The sequence below is a fragment of the Ranitomeya variabilis genome, chromosome 3 (assembly GCF_051348905.1).
Source record: "Ranitomeya variabilis isolate aRanVar5 chromosome 3, aRanVar5.hap1, whole genome shotgun sequence".
NCBI classification, from domain to species: domain Eukaryota; kingdom Metazoa; phylum Chordata; class Amphibia; order Anura; family Dendrobatidae; genus Ranitomeya; species Ranitomeya variabilis.
Window position 1 is genome coordinate 771,795,163 of NC_135234.1, and position 14,157 is coordinate 771,809,319.

General features: G+C 45.5%; 1 protein-coding gene across 1 annotated transcript; it reads left to right on the forward strand.

Moving 5' to 3' along the window:
• The first annotated feature begins 12,470 nt into the window (after window positions 1-12,470).
• Window positions 12,471-13,457, forward strand: LOC143817834 (olfactory receptor 6N1-like). Its single transcript, XM_077299298.1, has one exon. The coding sequence runs from the start codon at window positions 12,471-12,473 to the stop codon at window positions 13,455-13,457; it is 987 nt and encodes a 328-aa protein (XP_077155413.1).
• Window positions 13,458-14,157: the final 700 nt, after the last annotated feature.

Below are 14,157 nucleotides of genomic sequence, written 5' to 3' on the forward strand. Positions count from 1 at the left end.
TGGAGAACAGGACAAACTGCTGGACTGTGATTGAAGTGCAGGCGGAGATGTTACGATGGATTGAGAAAGATGTGTTGTGCTGGGTCACACAAAAGCAGCAGTCACGTAAACTTCTGTAACAGGTGACCAGCTCTCACTCACTCCGATGGTAGTGGGTAAATAATTCCAGTTTCTTTGACTGGAGACCTGTGTGTAAAATTTGGAATGGTGATGGAGGAGGAAGAAGCAGCAGATGGGGTTTATGGGATGGCCGGTGGTTAAGGAAGTCTGGTAGTCTGCATTTTAGGGCTTCGAGATTCCCACACTAAGGCTTGTTGGTTGTGGCAGTTCTTCTTCTGAATTTTTTTTGGCAAATTTGACAGATAACGTGTGTTGGGTCCTCCTTTGCGGTCTCAAAAACGCCCAGACTAAGCAACCCCTGTTGTCCCTGCGAACTGCAGACTCGAGGATGGTGCTGGCCACATTCAGCATTGGGGCTGATGATTCAGTGCTTGTTGTGGTTGTGTGGCACCCCAAGAGTCCGGTTGCCACAATGGCATTGCCTTCCTCACGGGGGGTGATGTCATACCTGGAGGTAAGAAGGGATCCACTTAGCAGGTAACACAAACATATAACACCTTCCTAACTCCAGACCAGAAGGGGGAGCTCTAAACCCGGTTTCAGGGTAGCTTCCCTATAAGTTCTGTTCTGGAGGCGGTGTTAGTGAGTTTAGTGTGAGACACTGAAGGGAAAGGAAGCGTTAAAGGAGAGGAGACTGGGGTATGGAGCTGTGACTGGGCTCACTCCAGAAGAAAGCGCCAAGAGACCGGACACCGGAGTCCGGGGTGGTGTGGGAATTGCATACCCAGCCACTGAAACTGGAGGGCAGGAGATTGCAGGTCTCCTGGCCAATCTAACACCTGCAGGTACCACAGCAAGTCAGGAGCCTGGGGCTGCCAGTGAGAAGACAATGCCAATGAAAGGTTCAGGCTGTCAGCTATACAGGTTGGGAGTACAGACACTGAAAGGACTTGTGCAGATCTTCAGGCAGCAAGGGTCAGAGTATACAGCGCAGAAGGAAGGACCTAGGTGGATCCCAAGCTGTTTCCAGACCTGCCGGACCACATCACCACCTGCAACGTGTACCCTGGACTGTGTCTGCATTTCATCAGTGAAAGGTAAAGGAAACTGCTATCCCTTTGTCCTTCAATTATTTCCTGCACCCTCAGTCCTGCACCCCACCGACAATCATCCCTCTTACCAACTGTATCGGTAGCCCTGGGGACAAAGCTCTACCTGTGGGGAGCTATACCAACTCTGCTGCAACTCCATCAGTCCTAGTGGACCCCTTTAAGCAGCGTCAGCCATCCCTGGCCAAACACCACAGGTGACATTAAGAATTATCCTTTATAGACTTTATTCTCCAGTTCCATTCATCCCTTTTAACTGGACGCCCAGGGCCACAGACCGGGTAACTTCCACTGTGACAATCCCTTTAAGTACCGCTGGACACGGCCTGAGTACCTCATGGCCCTAGCGGGCGCTCCAGTTGCACCATTTTGTGTCTGTGTGGGAAGCTGCAACGTAACCTTCTCATCCTCCCTCTCTACCTCCTCTGCTGAGCTAGTTAGCTGCGTACCTCTGGGTTCACACCAAAAGAGAACTAAAACCTCATCGTTATCCTCTTTGTTCTGACACTCCTCACCCTGACAGTCACCATTCTCCTCTTCCTGCCCTGACACCACAGTACAGTCTGAGTGCGCCTCTGGTATCTAAGATTCATAAGGATCACCTCCACCCTTGGTCATTAACGTGTGGTGACAAGGGTCTGGATTCTGCTTGGACCTTACTTCGTCTGGCCCTGGAACCAACATGAAATAGTTTTGGGCATCGGTACAGACGCTTTCCTCCTCTGGTTTCTGTCATTCTTGGGAGCAGAACTCATGGAATACAATTTGTGAACATCTCTGCAGAATGGTCCATCTGAGGTTCCCCACAGGCAGTTGGGCATTTGGAAATTTTTGACGTAGGGGAAATCAAGTGTGATCTACTACCTCATCATCATCCTCTCTGTTCTCCCACTCCTTGCCCTGAGAGTCACCCTCCTCCTCTTCCTGAATTGACAGCAAAGTACAGTCCGCAGGCGCTTTAAGTATCTGAGTCTTGTCACAAATGGATCACCTTCACACAACGGGGTTAGCGTCTGTTGACGAGGGTTTGAATTATGCTTGGACCTAACTTTGTCTCTCCATGGATCAAACTGAGAAAAACTTTGGCAATCAGTGCAGATGATTTCCTCCTCTTGACTCTATGAATCTTTAGAGTAAACTTCCGATGCCAATGGCATACAATGTGTGAAGACATCAGCAGACTCAGCCATCTGTGGTTCCCAACAGTCAGTTGGGCAGTTAGAGAGTGGTGATGTGGGGGAAAACAAGGTAATTGGGGTGCCATCTCTGAGGACTGTACTGTGTGTGATGTTAAGGTGGAGGAAAAAGAGGAGAGGCCACTTGCTGCAGGGCTTGCCATACACTGTAGCACATGCTCTTTCTGAGCCTCATCTACAAGGCATAACTCTGTGCAGCTGCCAAAGAAATGGAGTTGAGTAGCCCGGCCTTTAACAGATGTTGTCAGTGGTATTTGGATAGGAGGAGATGGTGTTTGTTCAGTAGAGCTTTCATTAACATTAACACCTAAGGGTACTGTCTCACAGTGGCACTTTTGTCGCTACGACGGCACGATCCGTGACGTTCCAGCGATATCCATACGATATCGCTGTGTTTGACACGCAGCAGCGATCAGGGACCCTGCTGAGAATCGTACGTCGTAGCAGATCGTTTGGAACTTTCTTTCGTCGCTGGATCTCCCGCTGTCATCATTGGATCGGTGTGTGTGACACCGATCCAACGATGCGTTCGCTTGTAACCAGGGTAAACATCGGGTTACTACACGCAGGGCCGCGCTTAGTAACCCGATGTTTACCCTGGTTACCATCGTAAAAGTAAAAAAAAACCAAACAGTACATACTCACATTCCGGTGTCCTTCAGGTCCCTTGCCATCTGCTTCCCACACTGACTGACTGCCGGCCGTAAGGCAGTGGCACAGCACAGCGGTGACGTCACCGCTGTGCTCTGCTTTCACTTTACGGCGGCACTCAGTCAGAGCGGGAAGCAGACGGCAAGGGACCTGACGGACACCGGTATGCGAGTATGTAGTGTTTGTTTTTTTTTACTTTTACGATGGTAACCAGGGTAAACATCAGGTTACTAAGCGCGGCCCTGCGCTTAGTAACCCAATGTTTACCCTGGTTACCCGGGGCCTTCGGCATCATTGGTCGCTGGAGAGCGGTCTGTGTGACAGCTCTCCAGCGACCACACAACGACTTTCCAATGATCACGGCCAGGTCGTATCGCTGGTCGTGATCGTTGGAAAGTTGCAGAGTGTGACAGTACCCTAACCCACATACACGTTGAACACCAAGCCTATTCCCCTTTCCACCATGACCTCACTTTTTTCCACTCATGTTGTAAGTAGCCTCCCCCTCTTGTAACCTGCTGTTTCACAACCTTAGGCCCACAGCTGTCAGTCACTTGTTGCTAAATGAATATCTATGTTTATTTTCTTAGATAGTGTGCCTGATAAACACTGTTATACCTCACGATTTTTAAGTGTAAATCTGGCCTTCTGATTTGCCACTGAGACACAGTTTTAGCACAAACGATTTGGAGTAGTTAATTTCTCCTCGTGGCTGCATCACTTTATTAGGCCTAATGATTTTTAAGTGGAAATCTGGCCTTCTGATTTGTCACTGAAACACAGTTTTAGCACAAACGATTTGGAGTTGCAAATTGCACTTCCGAAGAATGCCACACAGTTTTTACACTATCTGCTTCAATGCTGGAAGGTCAATTTCACCCAGGATAAGTTCACTTTCAACACCAGCACTGGCGCAGGAGTGACCTCTCTGCACTGTGACACTGACAAATGGTGCCAGCAAAACAAGATGTTCGCTTTTTACATAGCCAGGGACATGTGACTTTGGCTGCCAATCACACAAGACCTTGTGTCATAACATTGTGGAAGGTTTCTGAGCCCTGAATGGTTGCCCGAATCAACTGTGAGATAGCACTTACTGCATGTGTGCGCTTAGCAATGGGATTCAGTCACACAGGCACATTTTCTCACAAAAAACAGTCCATGCGGTTTATTTAGGCATCATAAACCACACCGTAGGCCATGTTGCACAGCACAGACCTACACATAATCCATTACACTTCATGGAACACAATAGGCACCAACTGACAACATTAGGTTGCAGGCACTACATATGCTGGACCTTACTCCGTCCAGTTACCATGGGTGACCGCCCAGTTCATTAACTGACCCCCTGTCAGTGCACACAGTTCCCCATACTCTGGGTTACCTTCCAGGAGCTCCTGCTCCACACGCTAGCTCCTATCAGTCCTCTCTCTCCCGGGGAAGCTGCCGAACTGGGATCACCATCCCGGATAATGCCTTGCTCACTAGGCCACCCGACAGTCCAGATCCTCAGACGGGCTGTAGCTCCCCCAATGCAGTGCCATCACAGACTCTGCATACATGCCTTTCCACATGCTCTCCGAAGAGTCCTACTCCCAGGATCTCCCAACACAGGTGTCTCAGTGCGCTATTCAGGGATACGATCCTACTCCCAGGATCTCCCAACACACACAAGTCTTCAGGTCCACGGGCTCTCAGCGCGCTATTCAGGGATCCTGTCCGCACACAGGACCTCCCAACACACAAGCTGTCCAGGACCTACACACTCTCTACCACAGAGACCATGTGACCACACCATGGTCACATTATGTACCTGTAACCACTCCCATAGGTGGGAGGTGTGTGTGGTTAGCCAGTCCTGCCCAGCTCTCTGACTAACCCTGCAAGCATTCCTTTACAAACTATACAAATACTTGTGGGACTACAGGTCCCAGAACAACAACATTACTTCAGGATTGCAGCGCAGACTCCCTCTGCGACACATACCGGCCATTTACAATCCTGCCGGTCACTGTTTCACCATCATAATCACAGATACGCCTTCATGTGTATCTTGAGGAGCACATACAGCGCCTCCTAGCTGCAGTATGGGTCACTGCATCACACAACACACATAAAGTTAAGGGGGGGAAAAAGTGTGCTACTCCTGTAATCTCTTCAGATGCTCCTCTAGTCTTTCCATCCTCTCTCCCCTCATGAAACTCGTCCCCTTGTCCCGCTCATCATACAGCACCATTGTCCTAGCCAAAGTAATGCAAAACCATTAGTTGAAACTCAATGATTTATCGAACTGTGACCAACTTTGCCGACTTTGAGTAAAAATGCTCGTGAAAGCTAGCACGAATCCGAATGTGTTAAGTTCATGCCGAATTTGAGATCGGCCAAAGTTTTCCAAACATGTTTGCTCATCTCTAATAATGAGGGCTATCTGGGCTAATGCCCAGGGCCCAAGGCTCCGGGGTGCTCATGGCTACATTGCCTTCATTATAATGCTTTGTTCGTCATGATCGACAGTGCTCATCATTGGTCAGGGAACTTTCTTGAAGCTCCGCAGCCAGCAATTCAAAATGGCAGTTCAACTCCAAGGAAGATTTAATCTAATTTTCTGTGACATGCCTGAGCAGGCGTGATGATGAAATTGAGAAGAAATGGAGCCGCAGGAGATCATATGGGGAGGTATTAAAAAGTTTTTTTTTCAATTAAATGTGGGTAGGACAGAAAAAATTATAATGAATTAAAGGTGGTGGGTTGGAGAGAGGGTTTTAATTGAGGGCGTGGGGTGGAGTTGGGGCTAGAGAGGAAGTCTTCAGTGACCGAGTCACACCATTATTAGGATGTCAACATGAAGGTCTGGCAAGATGAATGAGAAAAGGGTTGTAATCAGATGAGATAAATTACTGGGTCTAAACATTTATTCAGTATAGGGGTAATGAATAGGAGTATGTTTTCACTGGACAGACCGGTGTCACTAAAGGTACCGTCACACTTAGCGACGCTGCAGCGATACAGACAACGATGCCGATCGGCGATCGCTGCAGCGTCGCTGTTTGGTTGCTGGAGAGCTGTCACACAGACCGCTCTCCAGCGACCAACGATGCCGAGGTCCCCTGGTAACCAGGGTAAACATCGGGTTGCTAAGCGCCAGGCCGCGATCCGTGACGTTGCAGCGTCCTGGCTAGCGATATCGTTGAGTGTGACAGGCAGCAGCGATCAGGATCCTGCTGTGATATCGCTGGTCGTTGGTTAAAGTTCAGAACTTTATTTGGTCGTCAGATCGGCGTGTATCGTCGTGTTTGACAGCAAAAGCAACAATACCAGCGATGTTTTACAATGGTAACCAGAGTAAATATCGGGTTACTAAGCGCAGGGCCGCGCTTAGTAACCCGATGTTTACCCTGGTTACCAGCGTAAAATGTAAAAAAAACAAACACTACATACTCACCTTCGCATCCCCCGGCGTCCGCTTCCTGCACTGACTGAGCGCTGGCCCTAACAGCAGAGCGGTGACGTCACCGCTGTGCTGTACTTTCACTTTACGGCAGTCAGTCAGTGTGGGAAGCGGACGCCGGGGGACGCGAAGGTGAGTATGTACTGTTTGTTGTTTTACATTTTACACTGGTAACCAGGGTAAACATTGGGGTACTAAGCGCGGCCCTGTGCTTAGTAACCCGATGTTTACCCTGGTTACCAGTGTAAAACATCGCTGGTATCGTTGCTTTTGGTGTCAAACACGACGATACACGCCGATCTGACGACCAAATAAAGTTCTGAACTTTCTTCAACGACCAGCGACATCACAGCAGGATCCTGATCGCTGCTGCGTGTCACACTCAACGATATCGCTAGCCAGGACGCTGCAACGTCACGGATCGCTAGCGATATCATTTAGTGTGACGGTACCTTAACCGATTGTCATTTGTTTACTGTGGTTTATCTGTTTTAACAGGAAATTAAAGTAGTGGTCCAAAGCTAAATTTTATTTTTATCCTAAATCTCTATTTAATGTCATCGTAATCTATTTTCTTATATACTTTAATTAAAAATTCCCTTATCCATCCTTAACCACACGGCCTTATTCTAACGACTTTATTTTTTCTCTACTACTTCTTCTTTGATGACGCTTAAGGTACCTTCACACTAAAGCGACGCTGCAGCGATACAGACAACGATGCCGATCGCTGCAGCGTCGCTGTTTGGTCCCTGGAGAGCTGTCACACAGACCGCTCTCCAGCGACCAACGATGCCGAGGTCCCCGGGTAACCAGGGTAAACATCGGGTTGCTAAGCGCAGGGCCGCACTTAGTAACCCGATGTTTACCCTGGTTACCAGTGTAAAATGTAAAAAAACAAACAGTACATACTCACCTTCGCGTCCCCCGGTGTCCGCTTCCTGCACTGACTGTGAGCGCCTGCCCTAACAGCAGAGCGGTGACGTCACCGCTGTGCTGTTCTTTCACTTTACGGCCGGCGCTCAGTCAGTGCAGGAAGCGGACAGCGGGGGACGCGAAGGTGAGTATGTACTGTTTTTTTTTTACATTTTACACTGGTAACCAGGGTAAACATCGGGTTACTAAGCGCAGCCCTGCGCTTAGTAACCCGATATTTACTCTGGTTACCATTGTAAAACATCGCTGGTATCGTTGCTTTTGCTGTCAAACACGACGATACAAGCCGATCTGACGACCAAATAAAGTTCTGAACTTTAACCAACGACCAGCGACATCACAGCAGGATCCTGATCGCTGCTGCCTGTCACACTCAACGATATCGCTAGCCAGGACGCTGCAACGTCACGGAACGCTAGCGATATCATTTAGTGTGAAGGTACCTTTAGTTTGAAAATTTCAATCAATTCTGGGATACTCAAACAAAGTGTCACCAGTGACCTTAGTTTCAGGGGCCAGTCTAGTGATAAATATGCATATGGTTGTCAATTCTGATGGATTCTCAGTAGATTTCTATCACTGTTTTAGTCCACAGTGACCATATGCCCTCTTGCCAGCTCTGATCTGTAAACAGAGTGTGTTCTCAGGGTAAATTGTAAGGAGAGAATGATCGTGTAGAGACCAACACTACCCCCTGCAAGTGACAACACATATTGGGGAGGGACTGGTTTCTGCTTGCTCATTTTTCCCTTACACTGTGCACTGACAGTGCGCTCTGTTGCCAGCTCGTCACTCCTGATCAGAACTGGCGAGAGAGGGCATTGTCACTGTGCAGTGAGAAGAACAGTGCATAGTGAAAGGAATTGAAAACCATATGTATATTTTTTTTCTCATATTTCTCTAGTTTTCAGTCCAAATGTAAAGTACTTTCTAAAACAATTAAACAGGCATTGTGCATGACCACACAGATCGTGGATCACTTGCATGATCCTTTCCATCAGGGACAATTTTGGTCACTTATGTTTGCTATAAGCTAATTTGGAGACAATACATACATCTTTAATTAAACCCCGAGGGAGCCGAGTAATTTTTATTAGCACAAATAACTACATGGTGGAAGCCATTAGAGAAGACTCAGATGTTACAAATCAACAACATACAAACTAATGATTCCTGAGAGGTTTATAACCACAATTAATACCCCTCCAGCTCATTATGAGGGGCGAATAAATAGACAACAAAGAAGCCTGGAGGACTCCTGTCCATAGGGCAAATGAGAAAGGTCCAAACACCGGCAATCAAAATACTCCAGACGTAATATCGGAAGAATCCAGTAGTCACTCCTAATCCTCTTAATTGCTTGAGAGTTGAGACCTTTTCTTAATATGGTAATGACTGTATACAAGGTAAGTGTCACATATAAAAAAACTGCCTTCAGCCCACCTTCAGCCAAAAAAAAGAACATGTGTTCCATGTGTAAACCCATTTTTTATTTCCTGCACACACATAGAAAGGAAAGTGGCACAAACAAACCATCAGCAGATTTGGCTTCCAGTATCATCTCCATACTGATGACACCCAATTATTAAAATCATCTCCTGACATCACCCCGGCATTACTACAAAATACCATGGGTCTGTCCACTGTCTCTAACGTCATGTCCTCCCGCTATCTAAAACTGAAACTTTCAAATACTGAACTCCTCGTGTTCGCTCCCTCTACTAACCTACCTTTGCCTGACATTGCCATCTCACATCTCCGTGTGTGGTTCCACCATTACTCCAAAGCAACATGCCCGCTGCCTTGGGGTCATCCTTGATTCCGAGCTTTCATTCACCCCCCACATCCGATCACTGGCTCGCTCTTCTTATTACCATTTCCGTGTGTGGGTCTACCATTACTCCCCCTCAGCACACCTGCTGTCTTCGGGTTATATTTGACTCCCTACATGAAATCACCCATTGACTAAGGGCATCTGTATCGCAAAAACATGTAACGATTCCACCTCTCAGTGCTGAGCTCAGCTGTCTTTGCAGGGACTGACAGCTCAGTTGTCCAGTCTGGTGCAGGGACATGCTGAGCTATCTAATCTGAAGGTGTTGAGCTGTTGTCAGGTGATCTTGGTACCCTTGATTGTTCAACTATTTAATTGAGCTGGCAGTCCCAGGTAGCTGTCAGCCATAACGTCAGCTAGGTGTGCTTGGTTTATTCTGTGCCTTGTATTTTGTTTGTGATGTTTCACTGCCTGACCTTGGACCTCATTCTGACCAGCCTTCTGCCTAACCCCTGTGCTCTGATCCACTATCCTCCAAGTGTTTTGATCTCGGACCATTACTTGACTATGACTTTGTCTCTTGCCTATGTTTATGACGTACTGTACCCTGTTGGTTATTGACCTTGGACTACTTGACTATCCCAGCTCACGGCTTGTCTGTGAGAATTGGCTCAGAGTCACAGAACACATCTAGAATTTGACCTTTTTTTACCTTTGACTCTGCAAAAACTCTTACTGTTACTCTTATTCATTTTCATCTGGACTATTGAAGCTCTCTACTGAACAGTCTCCTACTTATGGAATTCTCCCCTCTCCAATCCATCCTTAATGCAGCAGCCAGGATCATATTGCTGTCCAACCACTACACCGATGCCTCCACCCTGTGCCAGTCATTGCACTTGTTACCCATCCGCTACAGAGTCCAATATAAACTTATTACTCTCACCCACAAAGCTTTTTACAGTTCAACACCACCATACATCTCCTTCCTTTTCTCTGTTCATCATCTTTCCCATGCCCTACAGTCCACTAATGACTAGTGATGAGCGAGTGTACTCGTTGCTCAGGTTTTCCCGTGCACGCTCGGGTGACCTCCGAGTATTTGTAACTGCTCGGAGATTTAGTTTTCATCATGGCAGCTGAATGGTTTACAACTACTAGCCAGGCTGAGTACATGTGGGGGTTGCCTGGTTGCTAGGGAATCCCCACATGTATTCAAGCACGCTAGTAGCTGTAAATCATTCAGCTGCCGCGATGAAAACTAAATCTCCGAGCAGTCATAAATACTCGGAGACCACCTGAGTGTGCACTGGAAAACCCGAGCAACGAGTACACTCACTCATCACTACTAATGACCTAAAACTAACATCCTCAATAATAGGAATCTCCCACTCTTGTTTCCAAGACTTCTCGCGAGCTGCGCCAATTCTCTAGAATGCACTACCCAAGACAATTTGAATAATTCCCAGCAACCAGTTTTAAGCATGGCCTAAAATCACTTTTCTTTACACTGGCCTATCACCTCACCTCACTTACCCAACTATTCTCATTTTCCCTTTACAAAATTTTAGCACAAATCTGTACTTATAGAAATACAGACTGGTTACTGGTTCACGCAGCGTTATGTGAATTCCCTATTTATTATATTGATGGCTGGTCCATACAATACAAGAGCTTTTTACGTTTTACCTTTCATGCCTCCCTATTTTCTCATAGATTGCAGCCTGTGAGCTGCAGGACCCTCACTCCTCTTGGTGTCTGTTGAATTATGTGTTACTCTGTAATATCTTTATTGTCTGTATAAGTCCAGTCTGAATTGTAAAGTTCTGTAGAATATGTTGGCGCTATAAAAAAAAATATTATTATAATGCAAATTGCCTCTTCAGGGAGGAAGAGGACTAGAACTCTATAGCGCCACCTGTTGGAAGCAGCGATCCTATAAGTAACTATCGCCCCTCTAACAAGCCTTGCAATATGACTTAGGATAAAATGTCACTCTCCACAAGGAGAAAACTTACCCCTTTAACCCTATTATTATAATGTAATTTATGTATACGGTGACTCTTGCACTACAGTAATAGTACACTACACAATTATACCACTAGCAGAATAGACTGCATTGAGCCAGGCAGCTGCGAAATCCAGGCACATATCATTGAACACTAGTGTTGAGCATTCTGATACCGCAAGTATCGGGTGTTGGCCGATACTTGCCGTATCGGAATTCCGATACCGAGATCCGATACTTTTGTTGTATCGGGAATCGGTATCGGGACCATATTAATGTGTAAAATAAAGAATTAAAATAAAAAATATTGATATACTCACCTCTCCGACGCAGCCTGGACATCACCGCTGGTAACCGGCAGCCTGCTTTGTTTAAAATGAGCGCGTTCAGTACCTTCCATGATGTCACGGCTTCTGATTGGTCGCATGCCGCTCATGTGACCGCCACGCGACCAATCACAAGCCGCGACGTCATCCCTCAGGTCCTAAATTCCCTTCTAGCAATTTAGGACCTAAATTGGTCCTAAATTCCCTTCTAGCAATTTAGGACCTGAGAATTACGTCACGGCTTCTGATTGGTCGCGTGGCGGTCACATGAGCGGCACGTGACCAATCAGAAGCCGTGACGTCATGGAAGGTACTGAACGCGCTCATTTTAAACAAAGCAGGCTGCCGGTTACCAGCGGTGATGTCCAGGCTGCGTCGGAGAGGTGAGTATATCAATATTTTTTATTTTAATTCTTTATTTTACACATTAATATGGTTCCCAGGGCCTGAAGGAGAGTTTCCTCTCCTTCAGACCCTGGGAACCATCAGGATACCGTCCAATACTTGAGTCCCATTGACTTGTATTGGTATCGGGTATCGGTATCGGATTAGATCCGATACTTTGCCGGTATCGGCCGATACTTTCCGATACCGATACTTTCAAGTATCGGACGGTATCGCTCAACACTATTGAACACAGCAGGAGCTTTTCTACTATCCTGTTTATTTAGATGATTGCCTCTCTAATTAACTTTAAAAAAAAGTCTAGGGCCAACAAAGAGCTGAGCATTTATCACTCAGCCCATGTATACAAAAATATTGTAGATTTGTGTTTTGCAGACTAATAAACTCTTTTTTGTAAAATTCGATACATCTGCATCAAAAAAAAACCTCACAGTCCCAGGTCTACGATAAGAACAAAACATGGTATGGCTTTCAGAGATCTTGGATAATATAAAGCCCAATTACACCTTTCTCTCCACTATTATTTATTTCAAACACACTATTAAAAATGTTCCATGTTGATTATTCTGAACCAGGTGGATGAGGAGAACCTTCAGTCATCAGTTTCTCCAAATCTGACCAATAATCGGGTGACTGAATTCATCATCTTTGGCTTCCCAAGTCTCCAGAAGTATCCCACTCTGCTTTTCTGTCTGTTTCTCTTTATATACCTGTTCACCATCATTGGAAATGGAAGCATTTTTCTCTTGGTCATACGTGACCAGCATCTGCATACTCCAATGTATTTCTTCGTCAGTAACTTGTCTTTCCTTGATATGAGCTACACATCGGTAACCGTCCCGAAGATGTTGGCCAAGTTCGCGATGCACCTTGACACCATTTCTTTTCTGGCCTGCTTTGCTCAAATGTATTTTTTCTTGTCTTTAACAGTAACAGAGTGTCTACTTCTGACTGTAATGGCGTATGATCGATACGTCGCCATTTGTTCTCCTCTACATTACCCGACCATAATGACGAGAGGAAGATGTCTACTGTTGACAGCCATAGCATGGTCTGGTGGTTTCATCATTATAATCATAGTCTTAACTTTAGCCCTGAAATTACCATTTTGTGGTCCTAATGTCATCCATCACTATTACTGTGACCATCCACCATTGTTGCAGTTGGCCTGTACCGACACTTCCTTCAATGTAGCAGTTGGCTCCTCCATTGGGGCTTTGGTTCTTCTGATAACCTTCACACTAGTGGTTGTTTCTTACATTAAAATAATAATATCCATTCTAAAGATTAACTCAAAAGATGGACGCAAGAAAACGTTTTCTACGTGCGCCTCACACTTTGCGGTGGTCAATATTTATTTCTTGCCACTTATCTTCATGTATATTCGGCCGAAGGCTTCTTACTCTTCGGACGTGGACTCCTTGGTGGCCTTGTTGTACACAGTATTAACACCTATGATGAATCCAGTTATATACAGCTTCAGGAGCAAAGACATCAAAGAGGCTTTTCGTAAGAAAATACGTTTTCAAACCAAACAGTAGCACAAATATATTGAACGTGAATTTACTGTATGCGATATGTGAATTTTTTACCTTTCTCTAAAAGTTTTGGAATTTTTCTTTATTTATATAATGTGTAAATTTTCAATTTTTATGTATATTTTTAAATTTTTTATAAATCTACTTTGAAATATGTTTTCCTGCTAAAAGAGGCATAGTTTTTCATAACGTTTTTCACATTAGGGCTTGCTTTTCTTATTGCACGAGGTTTATTTTTCAAGAACATCAAACTATTTACTGTAAAGTGTACACGAAACTGGAATAAAAAACTCCAAGTGTGGTAAATTAGTAAAAAAAAATGTTGTTTATTTTGTGGTCCTTGCTTGGCAAAAATGAACTGGCAGCATAAAATGTAAAAGTTTTTGCAATATTGATGGCACCCAATGTGCACATTTTATTATTATTATTATTATTATTATTATTATTATTATTATTATTGCTATTATTATATACTAGCTCAAGAGCCCGGCGTTGCCTGGGCATAGTAAATATCTGTGGTTAGTTATAGCACCTCACTTCTCTTATTTTCCCATCACACCTCTCATTTTCCCCCTTACACCTCTCATTTTCCCCCTCACTCCTCTTATTTTCCCCCCACTCCTCTCATTCCCCGCTCACTCCTCTCATTCCCCCCTAACACTTGTCATTTCGACCTCACATCTGTCATTTTCCGATCACTCCA